General features: G+C 36.1%; 2 protein-coding genes, 1 non-coding gene and 1 pseudogene across 5 annotated transcripts; 1 reads left to right on the plus strand and 3 right to left on the minus strand.

Moving 5' to 3' along the window:
• Positions 1 to 904: 904 nt before the first annotated feature.
• Positions 905 to 5,145, minus strand: LOC127905641 (folate-biopterin transporter 1, chloroplastic-like; annotated as a pseudogene).
• Positions 5,146 to 8,903: 3,758 nt separating this feature from the next.
• Positions 8,904 to 11,267, minus strand: LOC18101560 (FCS-Like Zinc finger 8). 2 transcript variants are annotated; one of them, XM_024607766.2, is made up of 3 exons: positions 10,654 to 11,267; positions 9,685 to 10,531; positions 8,904 to 9,326 (listed from the first exon to the last, which is right to left on the minus strand). In XM_024607766.2, exons 2-3 carry the CDS (start codon positions 10,497 to 10,499, stop codon positions 9,236 to 9,238), a joined length of 906 nt encoding a protein of 301 aa, XP_024463534.2. In that variant the 5' UTR covers positions 10,500 to 10,531; positions 10,654 to 11,267; the 3' UTR covers positions 8,904 to 9,235. The 2 variants fall into 2 exon arrangements, with proteins under 2 accessions (XP_024463534.2, XP_024463535.2); XM_024607767.2 differs by having other exon boundaries at positions 9,685 to 10,553.
• Positions 11,268 to 14,525: 3,258 nt separating this feature from the next.
• On the minus strand, positions 14,526 to 14,598 carry TRNAR-UCU (transfer RNA arginine (anticodon UCU)). Its single transcript has one exon. It is a non-coding gene; the product is annotated as a tRNA-Arg (tRNA).
• Positions 14,599 to 15,946: 1,348 nt separating this feature from the next.
• On the plus strand, positions 15,947 to 17,285 carry LOC18101561 (uncharacterized). 2 transcript variants are annotated; one of them, XM_024607246.2, is made up of 2 exons: positions 15,947 to 16,895; positions 17,087 to 17,285. In XM_024607246.2, the coding sequence occupies exons 1-2, from the start codon at positions 16,397 to 16,399 to the stop codon at positions 17,092 to 17,094; spliced, it is 507 nt and encodes a 168-aa protein (XP_024463014.2). In that variant the 5' UTR covers positions 15,947 to 16,396; the 3' UTR covers positions 17,095 to 17,285. The 2 variants fall into 2 exon arrangements, with proteins under 2 accessions (XP_024463014.2, XP_006379839.3); XM_006379777.3 differs by lacking the exon at positions 17,087 to 17,285 and having other exon boundaries at positions 15,959 to 17,062.
• Positions 17,286 to 17,471: the final 186 nt, after the last annotated feature.

Raw genomic sequence — 17,471 nt, forward strand, 5'->3', positions numbered from 1 at the left:
TGCCTCTGGTTCTGATGCCCAAAAATAGTTAATCGAGGACCCCAATTTTCAGCTCTCGGCGAGTCTTGGGACAGATGGAAACAGGGGAGGATATGATAATTTGTATTTTGTAGGACCCTACCACGTGGAGCACTCAGTCAGTTTGCCGCATGGTCAGCGTCCCTTTCCCATGTGTGGGCTCATCTTCGGCCTAATCTAACAGAACTTCGGATCTCTTCAGAGTTCAGGGTGGTGTCCCCCCCTAAAAATCACAAAAACATTGTCGTTTTATTCTGCAAGTTGCCCGACCAAAACAATGCCACAGTCACATTGATTGAGCATCTGTGAAGGGTCGAAGGCCCCCTTTTTCATTTTTATTATTTTTACGAACTGTGGTGCTTTGATGGAATTTCCTCGGGACGACATATTCGGGAAGTCGGAACTGATTCGAATTTCTTTTCTTATTCATTTCTCTTTTAGTTTTTTGGCCCCTCTTCTCTTTATAGCATGTGAAGGGTCGAATCACGAATGATATAATTTAAGAGGGCAATAAGTGCAATCAATAGCCAGGCTTTTTAGTACCTTGCGTTAAAGGCCGAGGGTCCGTTGAGCAGCCTGTATCAAAGACGTGGTGGAGAGGGATTCGGTGTTGCACAATCTCTGGATCAATTCCCGGCATGTCCTCACAAGACCAAGCAAAGGGATAACGAACCTGTCACGGAGTTCATTGCAAGGTGGCGAGCCCCTGTCCCCAGAAGTTTACTCAGCAAGAGCTCCTCAAGATGTGCATGAACAACTTCAGGCACGACTTGTCGTCGATACTCCTGCAAAGTCAACAGCTAGCTCCCGATAACGTTAGCCCAACCTAATCTCGAGCTTGGAAGCCACTGGTCCTGGCTAGGTTGCACTTAGGGCTCAACGCATCAACCCCCGGGCAGGAGGCAAGACAATTTCTTCCACCATTACATTACAGAGCGCTTGTTACATTCTATTAAATGTATAGCTCAGGTCCCTAGAATTAAAGACTACTTGGATCATCTCTCTATAGTTTGCGTATTCAACCTCGAGATATTTACAGAATCTCCCTCTGTAATAAATGTAATCTACAGCCAAGCAAAAAGCTTACTAGCAGGGTCACTACCACGGACTGAAAGATGAAGCGTGCATGTACACTGGATAATTACGAAGCAATCATCCCAGGTTCAATTGTACTTCATCTCTATATCTCTACCTTCCTTAGAAATGACATCAGAATTGAGTCAGACCAGCACCAATCAGGCCTCCCAGAACACTCCCTCCATTTGAAATGAACATAAGGGTTGCAAAAAGTGTCGCTTCCATGCCCTCTGGACATAACTAATTCGCTGCTAGTACAAGAACTGGCATGAAAGAAGCCTACAAAGTAAATAGTTCGTTAGTTTACCTGCTTCGGTGTATGACTTTTGCAGATCAACCTTGCACGGGATAAGAAATAAATAAAAAATTGACATGTGAAAATAGGCAGCTAAAGAAAACATAGCTCATGTTAATGAAATGGATGCCTGAAACTCCACAATGCCACAACAGAATGATCCTGCTAACAACACAAACATAAGGAACTAAATATCCAATTAATAACTAAAATCATTCCTTAAAGCGGATGTATTAGAGAAACAACACAAACCGTTTGAATGTAAGGATAATTCCTGGTCCTTTTGGAACACACTTGGTAGAAAGAATTGCTCAAAATCACTGTAAATGTCAAACCATAACACCCCTCACCCTCCAAATAACCATTTAGGTGGTGGCCCAGTGGTAAGAGCTTGGACCAAGAGGTTTGCTCTTTCTATGGTCTCAGGTTCGAGCCATGTGGTTGCTCATATGATGGCTACTGGAGGCTTACATAGTCGTTAACTTCAGGGCCCGTGGGATTAGTCGAGGTGCGCGCAAGCTGACCCGGACACCCACGTTAAACTAAAAAAAAAAAGAAAAAAAGGACAAAAAGCTTCCATGAACTGGGAGTAGAAAGCGTCCAGGCATAAAACGCTTGTCTTCCGCATTAAATATTGGCATGCCACATGCAGAGAACTAACAATTTCAGAGGTCTTTATGTTACCTGGCCAAGGACAGTTAGAATCAAAGAACCTCCAGTAGCAAACCACTCGTCACTTACCCCAAACTTTCTGTGTAAACCAGTAACAAGGAAAACCTGAGACAAAACATTAGCAAAAGGATGAATACATCTAATGGAACCCATTAAACACAATAATCCACGGCTTAGCCTGAACAGAAGTAGATCATGACACGATCTTGTGCAAAGGAACACTTTTCAAAAAGCCATTATACAGCCCAACCCCAAGCAATGATGCAACTGAGGTAACAAGCTTGGCGCGTCCAAGAAATTCTGGGGTAAAACCAATTTTATTTGTGCTGGAAACAAGATTTTTTAGATATCACAAGCAATCAGAACTCTTGAGTAGAGATGAATAAAAAATTAAAACGATAAGGAGTGATGCTAATCGTTACGCACACACGTGAAATAAAACATGGCATAGTCTGATTGCGGTGTTGCCTGCCACAGGAAAATAAATAATGTGGGAAAGAACACATTGGACTGAAGAGAAAAGGAGTAATGGCAATCACAACTGAATAATATGATGCTTTGAGCTTTCCTGGAAACCAGGACCAGTCAAAGCAAGATTCACTCCACTTGTGGAACCAAGCACACGCTGTTCTTTCACAAGTAGATGTTGCAACTCAGGAAGCACCGTTGTCGGGAGAAGAAATTTAAAACAGAAGACCGTTATTGAAACAGCGGCGTTTTCAGCACTTGCATTTTATCAACCAGCCAACACGCTGTGGTAGTTCATTTCAGTTGTTCTCACTATCATTTGGACACGTGTAACCAAGGCTTGGTGTTATTCTAGAATATATCATCTGCTATATTTGTAACAGAGCTTGTAACAGAAGAAGGCATGATGAAATGAATTACAATTCTCGTGTTCTGCTTCCTTCTTCTTCGTCTTCTTCTTCCTCCTGTCACATTTCTGTTATCCTATCTATATACTGTGTTAGCTGGAAGGGCACTCTGCCACCCTAGCTCACTCCCTGGGTTCTCTTCTGGTTGGTTCCCTTGAATTAATTCAACTTGCAACACGAGAACAGCAACTGCAGATTTTATCAGAGGTAGCAACGCTGTAACAACAAAAACAAACCTGAGATTGAAGAAATCAGCACTTGTTTGATTAATTTAATTGTCATCAGTACCAAGAGATTACATTTATCCAAACCGCCTTCAAGCACCTACACCATAAGCATCATCTACCAGAGAGCCACTAAAGTAAGAGCTCACAATCCCACCAAAAGCCGATGACCCCCAACATATAGACTGAAGAGATCCTGACACGCCGAGACTCACCACGAGCCCTCTCTACCACCACAGAATCCACAACCTACACAATAAGCCAATTTCAATGCAAATCACTGTCATTTAATTAGCCACTGCCTTTCAAGAAAGGGTACCCTACGCCTCTACCTTCAGAATTTCTTTTCTTGGCAAGCACACACTGACAAAGATTGCTGATATAATCCACAGGAGTTGAAAATCAATATCCTTAACAACATCAAAAATTTGTCTTCGTAGGCATAGCACCAGCCCTCGCATGGATTTTCTGGTCAGTTCTGCTAGCCCCCCACCCCCCTAAACTACAGCCCACAACCATATCATTCAAGAAAGGGGTAAACCTTAGTTTGACACTTTTAGGAAATCAGCGGCTGGCATCGTGTTAATGCAAAACAAAATTCCAATTAGCTCGTAATTAATTCTATATTTTGAAGCATTAGCTTCTTTTAATGAACAATTAAACTGATACCATTACATTCAGTCATAAACACATTTTATTCTCCCAAGAAGCCATAGATTCTTAACTAATCCTTAAGTTTGGAGAAGGCAGCACTGTACTTGCTATCAACAAAGGTAGACATCAAACTCCAAGAAAGTGCACCAAGAAGTCTTGAAAGAACAAGTATGACCTTCTTCGATAACCAAAGAGTGGAACAGAATCACTGCAACGAAAAAAAAATTACTTGAAAGATATGCAGAAATGTAACGGTTACTTGCTCCTAATGAATCGAGAGGGAAAAGTAAAATATATAGACAACAAATAAAATGCACCTAATAAACCTATAAATAACTCGATTAAAATTATAAATGAAATCTTTTATAGTATTTAAAAAATATTTAAAAAATATTTTTTATGTATATAACAGGTAAAGTTTTGAGCAACTTTTATTATGTATTTAAATTTTTTTTGTTAATTAAAAACAATTTTTATTTTATAAAATATAATTAATAAATATTTCTTAAATAAAAAAAGACTCAAATTGTTCTTATACTCTTGCCGGCTCTCCTTTGTACCTTGTCTGTGCTCAGATAATAAAACAACACATGAAAATAACACTCATCAAATTGAAGAGAAAGATGGACCACCGGTGAGAAAACAAAAATAACAAGTTCATTAACCTGATAAAAACTCTACTATTAACTATTTTCATAATCAATTATGATATATAAAACATGCAGGACAACATACCTCAGCAGGATCTAATTGCGTAAAAACTGACGGCGAGCCTGGCAAGGCCCAAGACACCTTGAACAAAATACACCATTGCTATTTGGTGACAAGCCCACACCAAAGCCTATTCTACTAGTAATATAAATCTGTTTTTAGGCATAGCATTTTTAATAGGTAAACTCCTCTCTCCTTCAACGTCTTCTGTTAAAATCTAGCATGAACACAGGTGCACTAAATACGTTATCTGATCTAGCCGAAAAGCTTCTATGAATCCTAAACCTTTTTAGAATTTTCAAATTATTAAGATTGAAAATCTTTAATTCCAGCTCGTGATGAATGTCAATTGATCCGATTTTTTTTATTTAAATATTCATGTTTAATCTCTGAAATGTCTCTTAATCTATCAACTTAAGTAGCCATTAAATCTTAAAGACAGAAGTCGGCAAGTGCAGGTAGAGTTGATTTTGGGATATCAAAAGAAAAACGAAATCACTATAGACATATTCTGATCGTCATTCATGAGTATAGACTTACTTCCCGTCGAATCCAAAAACGAGCCCTGGTTTTTGTCACGCTGATTAGACGGCGTGGGCATGGCGACATCAACAGACATATCCTCCCCCAAGCTAGTCTCCGACGTGGTCCCCGGCGAGTTTTTTTTTGAGAGACAAGGGACAGCGTTTCCGTCAATCTGGGAGGCGACACAAGGTAAGAGAGGATAAAATTGTGAACGAGCTACTCAGGTCTGTTGAAGCTAGAAGCATTTTCAGTTTGATTTTCATTTAAAATAAATAACCATATTAGAATTACCGAAGCGAACTAGAAATTAGTTCAAACCAGTCCTATGTTAACTAGGCAAACAACTTTTACTAGGATTAATGAGAGGTCCTATGTCAGGTATTACATCCTAGGAGATCAAATAACACAAGAATTGAAGATTGATATCAACTTGGTTTATACCCAACAAATCTCCCTACCGAAAATGATTTGTGAAGATTTGGATGCTAGATTTGGTTCCATGTGCATCGGAAAATGATTTGTGAAATCTGCAAACAGAAAATGATAGTGTCATTCACCAAGTCATAGAAATATTGATCGGCAGAATAAGAGAAACCAACCCCTGCTGGTGATTCCAGGTACAACAGGTTTGCTTCGGCAGCACAAAAGAAATGAATGTTTAAACTCTTTGCAGGGCATAATTAGTAGAGAACATATCCATCCGGCTTATAAACCACTAGTGGTTCCACTCCGAATGTTGAATCAGACTAAAGGGCAAAATAAACTAGGAGGAGATTTGTGTTAAAAATTATTTATTTTTGTTTGAAAATTATTAAAATAATATATTTTTAAAATTTTATTTTTAATATTAATATATTAAAAAATAAAAAAATTTCAAAACACTGCCTTAAAATTAACAGAGTTAACAATAATAAGCACCTTTATTCCGACTATAATCATTTCTGACCAGAAGCCCTCCACCACTGGGTCTGAATGGGCCAGTTTCAGAGAAAGCTCCTATTCCAAAAGAAGCAGTCCCGATAAAAGGAACAAAAGAATCAACACGACAATGATTAAACCATTCAATAAAATTGCAAATTCTAAAGTCAAGAATTCTCCAGAAAAAAAAAAGTTGAAAAAAGAAAAGTTATTGTTGCCCATTCTAATATGTTGGTGGGGGTAGTTCGATAAGATAGAGAGACAGAGGCTATCAATGAAGAACAGAGAGAGCAAGAGACAGAGAAAAAGCAGGCGACAGACAGAGAAATCTCGGGGTGATTGTTTTTGGGTTTATTTTAGGGTCCAGAAGAAAATTTAATGTTTATATTTGTTTTTTTCAGTGGTGTTTGATCTGTTTCAATCAATTTCAAACTATTAAAACAGAAACTAAATTAGACTAGGTTTCTTTTTTCGTTTTCTAATAGAGATTACTTCAATTTTTTTTCTCTGTTTAGTTTTTCCGGTTAATAATTTCTTTTCTTTTTTTTTTGTTTTTCTCAACACTTAGACATTATTCTCTTACAAATAATAATAATTAAGCCCTGCAACATATCACGGATACACATGAATTACATGCTACGTTTAAGATGTGTTTTGAAAATATTTTTAATTTATTTCATCATACTGTATGATCTTAATATCCTTTTTATTTACGATAAATTACCAAAAACTATACAAAACATTTTAATTAATTTTCTTCGATATTGATTTGAGAGCATGATAGTTTAGAAATACAAAGCAAGGGGTTAAAAATATCATATATTAACTCTAAAATAAAAACACCCGCAAAAAATAAAAATAAGAATACGGAAAAATGTATCATGAATCCCTGTACTCATTTCAAGTCAAGATGTAACACAATCGGAGAACATTAACAGAAAAAACAAGACAGAGCATCATTTAAATCCCTTACATGCCAGTAAAAAGCATAACCGGTACCACAACACTGTCACGTCTACAAGAATATAGAAATTCCAGGGTCTCAACTCTGCTGGACTGAAGGGTCTCTGGTCCTAATTTGATTCCTTATCAGGTCTCTCCCCTAGCCATTGGCAGAGAGCACGCAGTTCTGTTGGCAGGACCGCCTCGCCTGGTTCGAAACCTTTCTTTTTATTATAATTTTTTAATGTTTTTAACACAGTTTAGTAAAATTTTTGAAAGAATGATATAGATTGAAAAAATATTTAGAAAATATTGAACTCAACGTATTTTTAAATAGTAGTTTTGTACTCAACTGTTTTTTGAAAATAATAAATTGTTTTAAAATCCATGTTTCATCCAAATTAGTTAAAATATACAAAAATCAACCTAAGATTTTATAAATATCTAATTATCAAAAATTAAGATTCAAGATACAATAACAAATAAAAAAAATAAGCTGAGAGAGAACAAGAAAAGAAAGAATTGATTAGTGGGAATATTATATATCTAATGTTGTTAAAAATATCTCTTTAAAAAAATATCTTGACAAGAAAATTCTAACTATAATTTAAAAAAACCACCAAACAAAGAATAATCCTTTTGTGCACCAGCGACTCTCTTTTCTTACAAAAGATACATATCGAACTGGTCTGCTTTCTTCCATTTAAAGCACCATCACAAGGGCAATCGTTTTCGCTGAAAAGCCAATAATTCTACATCCTGGATAGAAAATTTAAGCCACTTGAAAAAGAAGGAGATCCTGCTCGTGACAGGCTGGTGCAAGGCTAGATAGCTTAGGTACATAAAGATCATACCGTTACCTTGTCCAGCATTATTGAAGGCAATCCACCGGTTCTCCTGCTTTCATGTTACTGATGGTTTTTTAAGATAAATTGAGTTAGTTTGCATATATCTTGATTAATTTTAGAAGTTCTGAAGTTAATAACTATGTAAACTTCTAGTAACCCTAAAATTTATGGGACTCGAACCGGTAACTTTTGAGGAGCAAACTCAGAGTCTGAACAGTTGAACTTCACTCATCAGAGTTTTATATTACTAATATTTAATTACACTGTTAATAACCTTAAATAATCTCAATTATTTTTTGTAAGTATACTAGTTCTTAGCTTATATATATATTAATTAAATTATTTAGTGGTTCTAATTATTGAAAGAAAAACAATGTAATGAAAAAGAAGAGATCCTGCTCGTGACAGGCTGGTGCAAGGCTAGATAGCTTAGGTATATAAGATCATACCGTTACCTTGTCCAGCATTATTGAAGGCAATCTACCGGTTCTCCTGCTTTCATGTTACTAATATTTAATTACACTGTTGATAACCTTAAATAATCTCAATTATTTTATTTTAAGTAAACTAGTTATTAGCTTATAGTGGCTCTAATTATTGAAAGAAAAACAATGTAATGTTTTGATTATAGAAATAATTTATTTATTAACAATTTACTTGGGAATTTTTAATTTATAGTTCTTAAGAGAATGTTTAGTTTAAGTTATGTTCTTAATAATAATTGTAATTCAAGTTGTTTTACTATTAGCATAGCACAATATAAAATCTATTATGCAATCCATCACTGAATAATTTAATATATTTGATATCTGAGCATAGCAAAGAACAGAGAATTATTCCCTCGGAAGTGTTCCCTTCGATAATTATAAGGGCTGCTTTCGTCATTGGGCGACAGAGTTTCACTAATTAATGCAAGGAATTAATTATTCAGGACGTATTGACAGCAATAACATTATTAATAAGAAGACGGGGAAGAGGACGCAGAAAAGAAAAGAATCTGCTACAGCGGCTATGTGTTTAATAAATAAATTATATACTATAATTACAGGTACAATGTAATATAAAATAAAGATAAGGTAAGCTTCAGTCACACATCATCATCACACCAGCTCAAAGCCATACGCTGTGGCCAAACCAAACATCATTCACCAAAATTATCACTTCATTAAAATCAAATTTACAGGCCATATTTCAGCCTCTGGGTCGCTGTCTATTTCTCTACAAGGAGAGTAATGAAGTGAAAAAACAAAGGAGAAAACATGAAAACAGATTCGAGCATGGCATTGAATTTCCTACCATCTTTGCTCACGCTTTTATCAGTTACATCCTTCTTCAATTGAAACAAAAATTAGGTAGTAGTCCTGCAAAGTTACCCTTATAAGAGAGCAGTCGGTTTATTTCCTGGGTTGGTCCAGCTTTCAGGGAAGGAAGACTGCTCAAAATTATGAAAACTAGTATCAGGAACAAGTTCCATAATTAAGCATCATCTGGATCCACTCCATCTATTCCCTCCTCTAACTGCATCGCCTGGTACCGGCATTCACTGCTGCAGAATGCTCTTTCCCCTCTGGAAAAAGAATTAAATCATTCAAAGAAAGCTTAATTTTACTGGTATGAAATCGGAGATGAAACTAGAAATAACACAATTGAAGTGCTATAAATAAATCATAGCAGGACAGCCAAATGCCAGAGATATTCGTATTCTTTCGGTTCAAGATTTTTACCTATCAAAGCAGGAAATAGTTTTGAGATTCCAAGAAAAGTATATATGCAGGTTTACTGATGGAATATTTGTTAAATTTTTACAATTATATTATTATGTTTGAGCCAAATTTCCATGTTTAAGATGTATTTTAACAAGCTTAGCATAGTTTTCACGTAAATCATGAGGAAAGAAAGCAGAAACATGCGGGGGTTGAACTAACCTGTACATGTAAATGTCTTTTCCCTGCTCAAGATTGTTCTTGCAAGCAGAGCAGAAGCTTAAGAAATTATTAGGCGGGTAACTTGACCCATCACCCAAAAATCTATTATTGTCTTTCTTTAAAGAAGTAGAGAAGCCAACAACACCACAGCAGCTCTCGACAATGCAGTTGTCAAAAATATGAGTAGTTCTAGGAACAGGCCCGTGGGTTATTACACAAGTATAATCCTCAGAGAGCTCCATTTCACTAGCAGAAAGACACCCGGCGAAGACCCGGGGAGAATTAGGAGTTTCCATACCCGAATTAGCTGATCCGAATAATGATTTTTTCACTGGGGAAGGGGAATACCCAGAAGAGAAAGAACCCAATTGAGAGTTTCTTGTTTTAATACCAAATTCACCTGGAGATTTGGGAGATTGATCTGTTGTTGAAAGAAATGATGGGGGAAAGGGAGGGATTTGGATCTTTAGTTGTGAGCCAAACAGAACTGTTCTGCTTTCTGGTTTCGACAAATTGGAGTCAGTTTTTTCATCATCAAGAGCATCAACAATGCCAAGGCCAATGCCTTTCGCGTCTAGTTTGTCCCAGTGGCGCCTGGTCTCAGGTTCCGGGGTTTTAGGACTGGGGTTTGGGTCAGGCCAGAAGGGGTTTTTGAGGCCTGAGAAGGGCTTGCTATCAAGAATTGAAGTTGGGCTCATAATTGCCTCTGACGTTTCTGAGAAGTTCTTGAACGTGAAGGCGGTTAGCAATTTCGGAAATGAAGTAGGTTTTCTGAACTTGTCTGTCGGAGATGGGATTGAGCTATGCTGTGACATTAGAGCTTGCTTGCTTGCTGCTGCTCTTATCTCTTTTTGAGCATAAATCGAATACTATAACCCCAGTGAGTACGGATATAAAAAAAAATAATGACTTGCCACCAAATTTAATTAAAAAATCAAGATAAATAAATAAAAATGACAGGAGATTTACCTGGAAGGATTTTTGCTTTTTACCCAGAAGTATGCATGAATTCCAGGGGCTAAGATCAAGACCAGCTTCGAGCTCAGAAATATGCAAGAAACTCTTGAATAAGGGCTAAGATCAAGACCAGCTTCAAGCTCAGAAATATGCAAGAAACTCTTGAATAAGTGGCTTCTTTGAAGATTTATACTAGGGAAAGAGATGCAAAAGACTGGTGCTAGTACAGTCAAAATCACAATATTAAGTAAACCCAGAAACAACAGAGCGGAGAATAGGATCCAAGAACCCCTCTGCTTCCACTATAGCTCTGTCATCACTTCCATTTCCAAACATCAACTGAAATACAAAAAAAAAAAAAAAGAGGAAGAAAATGATTCACTTTTTCCCCGAAGTTCTATCTCTTTAAACCTCGATTCATCAGCAGGAATCCCTGAGTTCATAGAACAGACATGCAAAGAGACCCCCAAAAGTCATGATCAACAGACCAGACGTGCATGCCTCAGACACCACCAGTGACAAAAGAAGTTTTGTGTTTTTGTTTTGCTCTCTTTTCTTTCTTCCCTCTCCTGGCTTTGCTTTCTCTCTCTTTTTATCTTAATGTTTCTTTTTATGCGTCCTTCGACCGTATATTTCAACAGGTTTTTTTTTTATCATTAAAAAAAACAGAGATGCATCAAATTCAAAGCCTTAGAAACAGACAAGACCCCATAGCATAAACCCAAGTAAAAACCACAAATTACAACCCATCCATGAATAGAGTGGTGAATGATAGCCCTAGTACTGTTACTCTCTTTTCCTTCCAGTGGGTCATCTTTTTAAAATACTTTTTGACACTTTAAACCCACCATTTCATTCTTTCCATAATTAGGACCTGAAACATCGCCATGAAATAGCAAAGAGTACAGTCAAAACAAAGAAAGAGCTCGTGGGTTTGAGGGGTGGATCTTAAAGGAAGTTATGCATGGGAGAATCGGTGGTTTTGATCAGACCACTGCCTTGCCTTACAAATGGCAATCACGTCGGTTTTCGAATTGCCACGAACACGAAGTGCTTTCTCTCTGCCCCTCCACTCAACCAGTGAGCTTTCGGTCACGATAAAGCAATTAAAATGCTTTTGTTTATATAATTCATATACATAAAATAAAATGAGTTTATCTTTAGCAAAATCATCGTAACTCCAGGTCATGGAAGAAAAATCCCTCGATATTCTCCCTGAATGTGATTGTTAAAAAAAATATATACAGAAACTAATTGGAGGATAGCCATGACCTCACGGGGCTAAGCTAAGGACTCGATAAGCCATAACCTCATTAGGCTAATGATACCAATCAACGAGCAAAGGATTTATTATATTTATTAATTGCATCTATTACAAGATAAAAATCTCAGAAGATTAAAGAAGATGGGTTAACTTGTTAAGCTACGAACTTTACGTGATTTTGGCTCGGCAATCTTCTTTTCCCCCCTGTTTCGTACGTGTACTAAATAGTAATTCAAAATGATGCACTGTGCATCGTTGCTTTACAAGATCAAGGACGAATTCGAGGATACATACGGTTGGTAGGCGACGAGAAAATTGTAATTGGTAAAGGAATTTAAGATGGTTGGAAATTGGAAAAGACTCTTGTTCTAGCCAGTAAGAAGCTGATGGCTTCATCTTTGAATTTTCCTTTCTTTTCTTTTTTAAAGATCAGATACAGCTTTGAAAAAGAGTTCTTCTTTCCTCTAAAACATTTTGTTATTGGATATGCAGCCCTTTCCATGAATCATCAAGTGATTAGAACCCTCCCACCCCGCAACAATCATTCATCTCGCGACTAATTTTTCATGGTGATATCTTAGCACGCGTTTTCACACATCACCCCCCGTGGAGACTATGCATGTCCATGTAATAAAATCATAATATACATAGCGACTAGATTTTCTTCCATTTATTTATCTTGTAATTTGAAGCTGCAGCCTCTAGCAGAAGTCCAGTCGAAGATTTTGAGCAAGTTCTAGAGAAGAAAAGAAAAGAGAAGAAAACTCGGCACGGGCATAGTAGGAGGCGCCGCCCTAAAGCTTGGTGCAGCACCCAGGCCCTTCGTGGGAATTTGGAAGTTAACGATTTTTAACTGGGTCCCACTTAAAGAGAATAGACTTCTGGCCCCGCAAACAAATGAAGGCCTGCACTGGTTCTAGTCTACTACAATACAATTATAAGTTGTGTCGTTGTCCCATGCTAGCATTTGTTTAGGTGCGTGAATTAATGGTATTTACTTTTTATGACTGAAATACCCTTTGAAAATGAATAAATGTTCTTGTAAAGCAGGGACCGATTTGGAAGTCAAGCAGAGAGAGGAAATATGGAGGGCCCGCTTAGAAATGATGGGTCTACAGTGTGATCGTGGCGTACGATCACAATTTCCAGGCTCAGACGGATCCATTTCGGTATTTTATTTTAAAATATATTAAAATAATATTTTTTATTTTTAAAATTTAATATTAAAACATCAAAACAATTCAATTATAAAAAAATAGTTTAAAATAAAAAAAAATCAAAAATATTTTTTAAATCTTCTTTTACTGGAGAGAGGGCTGTAGACTGGCCTCTATACTTTGTTTGTCTTCTAGTCTAGGAAAAACTTGTTACAGGTAATTTCGTTGATTTGGTCATTAAAATATTTATATTCTTTTTTATTCGGTTCATGTTTAGTTTTTAACTCGTAAATATAGTCTTGTTTTTCATACACGTCATGCTTACTTGCTTAGTTGCTAACCATTTTATGTAAAGAAATGATTTAATTCAGAAAAGAGATTGCTCAGTAAATAAATAATTATTTGTATAATAAAAAAAAAAAGCAAAAACATTTACATTCTTAATGTTGAGTATTTTAATTACTAAAGATACTTGATTGTCTGAATATAAAATCATTTAATTTTAAATATCAAAGTTCATTGTTGTCCTGAAAAAATATAAAAGAATATAAAGTCCAGCAATTTATAAATATCCTCTTTCACATTTTTTACTACAAATATTTATATTTTTTAAAAATAAAGTTCTTAACTTGGTCCTTATTGCGTTTTAAAATTAAATTAGAAAATAAATATTTTATGATGTTTTGACAGTGTCATTTTTCAATCATCAACTCATTTTTCAATCAATTTCCTGAGGCCGGAGAGAGATTATCAACTCATTAACTACACACAACAACGAGCTGGTTCTCTTAGCAATCCAATTAGATGCAGAGTCGCTCTCCTCTCTGGGATTTTGTTTAATTTAGCAAACGGAGATATAACTCCATTCAAGGAGGAAGTCTCCTAAAATATTTTTGAAAAAACAAAATAACCTTTTTATTTTTTATTTTAAATTAATTTTTTTGTAATTTTAAATCATTTTAACAGGCTGAAAACAAGCAAAATATTACCAGCAAGATTACAAGCAGAAGAAGATTCATGTAGCGTAATCGAGTCACCGATCCAGCTTTCAGAAAGCGAAGGGCTTGGAAAAAGTAATGCGGGATCTTGAAAGGGGAATTTGTTCAAATTACTGGATTAGTCTTCAGACCATTTTTCTAATCACCAATAGAATTGCGACAGAAAAAACAGGCAGCCCTGGAGAAAAACAATTTGATTCCGATGTCTTTTTATCTAGTTCATTGAACAATATTTTTCACGTGCCTGTTTAAACGTTAAGCAAGAGGCTTGGACACCGCTTGACAACTCTTGCTTTGCTTTGTTTTAAGAATTCGAAAAAGTGTTCGGACCTCAAGCCAAAAAGAACAAAAGAGAGAAGAAAAAACAAAGGTCATCGGCGAATGGCAAAGGTGTCGGCTGTCGAAGCATCAGGAACGGAATGCAACTGTTTAGGTATATTGGAAACTCAGACAAATATTCGGAACCACGCTCGGTGGGACTCGAACCCACAATCGTCTGATTAGAAGTCAGACGCCTTATCCATTAGGCCACGAGCGCCTCATCGACCACCCTGTACTCAGCCTTTAACCTTCTTAACTACAGGGCTAGAGACCATTTTTCTGGCCTTTCTCCTGTTAGAAGTCAGACGTCTGAAAATTCTTTTTTATCAGATCACATCCCGCTAACAATTATATTTTATGGTGGAAAAATATTAGAAACATTTATATTTTTTTATTTTGTAAATTACAATCCTATAAAAGTGCCATTATATACAATTTCTAATTAATTAATTATATCTAACTAATCCAGTTATGAGACAGGACATTTCTAATTTAATGAAAATAAAATTTTTTAGAGAGATCATCGTTATAAGTATTGGTTAATTCAGATTTTAGTAGTCTTTTAATTCAGATTTTATGATTAAACCTTGCATATTGATTTTTTATATAAAATGATGTGTCAATAAAGGATAAAACCCATGAATTTTAAATGATTAGATTTTTGAATAATATTATGCACACATAATTACCGTATCAATTGCGATCTTTATTATGATTTCAATACTTTAACATAAATCAAGCAACTATTTTGAGTACTGTAATTCTTTGCTCTAAATAAAAGTTGATTAATTTTATTTTTTATTTAAAATTATATTTTTATATTTTTATATTGATTTTTTATATCGATTTGATATGATAATGTTAAAAATATATATTTTTTTAAATATTTTTTTAAATATTTTTTAATATATTTATAAAAAAATAATACTATAAAAATAACCGTTGTCATACTCCAAAAATTCCCTTTAAAGAAAATACATTAATCAATTCACAAGATTAAAATCAGCTTCAAATTATTAGTTATGCAAAAATTGAAATCAATAAAACCTAATCCCCTTTCTCTCCACAACATCTCTTTCTCTATCCACCGGATATTTGCCTACAAACCCCTCAGTAGCACCAAGGCCCCTCAATTAACTAAATATATATATACAAATTGCAAAAGATTCTCCACTTTCTCTCCTCGCTATCTTCACAAGAATTCATTTCCTCTTTCACTTATCTTATTAAATGGTGAAGATGATAGAGCCCACATATTCCTATATTAGTAGTGGTGGGGTCTACTTCTCATTGTTGCAGACTGGTCGTGGTTTCAATGGTGGTATGGTTAATTCATTATTGATGAAGGTGTTAGGGTGAGTTACGTATCGCTTGGATAAAGGAGGGATCGGTGAATAATGCTTTTGTAATTTGGAGAGGAATATTCAAGGAATTTGTTGCAAAAAATAAATCAGCACTCGCAAGCTCTTGTGCCTATAAATCTTAGATGATCATTGCAATAAAACACACTTTACCAAGCATTCCCATCAAAGAGCAAGGGAAGAATTATATCACCTTATTAACACAAAACGATTTAGAGCTTTTTTATTAAGCTAGTCAACGAAATTTGGTACTAAAATTTGTTTGTATTGCAATCTGCAAGATAGATATGACCTCCCATCTGTCAAGGATGTGCTGCATTGTAGGATACGTGCCCAGATCACAGATCGTAAGCATCAATCAGATTTATACCCTTGTGAAGTCTTTGTTGAATTTGTCGAACATGTTTCTTACCAATTTAATTATAGTTAATAGATTAGATGGGGATATTACGGACCCACGAGATATCGTATCTAGCTAGTTGTTGAAGGTTCTATCTTCTTTCAACATGTTCTGTAATTGAATCCTTATTTTATAAAGCCTGTCTTCTCAAAAAAATTATGGTACTGACTACTGATGTAGCTAATACCCCATTATTAAATTCTTAGAGAACTCTTAAGCGCATTTCACGGTGATTGGCACAGAGTACTGTAGCGATGCCATCACCAATCCTTGCTGAGGAAATGGAGAACGATAGTTCATCGGAAGTAATTACTCTACGTCCTTATAAGGAATCCGATGCTGATGATTTCTTGGGCTATGCAGGTGATGATCAAGTGACTCGATTCACCCGGTGGAACACTTTCAGCTGCAAGGAAGAAGCCCTCGTTTACATCAAGGACTTCTGCATTCCTCATCCATACTGCAGGTCTATATGTGTAAATGATCGTTCAATTGGATTTGTGTTTATCAGACAAGAATCTGGGGATGACAAATGCAGGGCAGAACTCGGATATGCTATAGCCGCTAAGTATTGGGGACAAGGTGTAACAACTAGAGCGTTGAAGATGGCAATCTCTGATGGGCTCAGGTCATTTCCTGATTTGGTTAGGCTTCAAGCTAGGGTTGATGTGGAGAACAAAGCCTCTCAAAGGGTTTTGGAAAAACTGGGTTTCCTCAAGGAAGGGGTGCTGCGAAAGTATATGTATAACAAAGGTAAGGTTATAGATTTGGTTGTCTATAGTCTGTTATCTACTGATCCCATGCCTTGAAATATTGTACTTTCAGCTTGCTTTTACATCCATTGTTGGACTTCTATCATGCTTGCTTTCGGTCAACATGCTTGCTTTGCAATTTCTTCAGACCTCAAATTTCTTTGTTAATCTTTTGTTGTTCCCAATATGAAGCCAAGTGACCAAACGGGATGAGCAAAGGGAGATAACCAATCCCAACAGTGTCATTTAATTTTTAGAGACGGCACCTAACGCCACTGCGAGGGCCATGGATTTGTTATTTAATTAATCGAAGCACATAATACCTTCCCGGCCGTTCTCACTGTTTGTATCAATCCCAATTTGTTCTGTTTATAAAGCTAATTTGACCTCATCCTAGTTGCTTCGAGGAATGATCATAAGCCCGTTTCTGAGCTCAACTGCTCTGGATAAATAAACTATTATTCCAGAGGTTAGTCAAGAAAATGATTGCCTCTATGTTTAAGAATTTTCTTTAGCAAAGAGAATGACTTCCAACTGCTCTTAATAAATAAACCATATCCCGCCACAATTAGGCAGG

This window comes from Populus trichocarpa, chromosome 8 (assembly GCF_000002775.5).
Source record: "Populus trichocarpa isolate Nisqually-1 chromosome 8, P.trichocarpa_v4.1, whole genome shotgun sequence".
NCBI lineage: Eukaryota > Viridiplantae > Streptophyta > Magnoliopsida > Malpighiales > Salicaceae > Populus > Populus trichocarpa.

Bases quoted from the DNA above. Each gene is read 5' to 3' on its own strand.
- LOC18101561 (XM_006379777.3), top strand. From the start codon at position 16,397: ATGCCATCACCAATCCTTGCTGAGGAAATGGAGAACGATAGTTCATCG.
- LOC18101560 (XM_024607766.2), bottom strand. From the start codon at position 10,499: ATGTCACAGCATAGCTCAATCCCATCTCCGACAGACAAGTTCAGAAAA. The intron at 9,327-9,684 runs GTTAGTTCAACC...TTCTTTTTCCAG, and splicing joins AAAGACATTTACATGTACAG to AGGGGAAAGAGCATTCTGCA.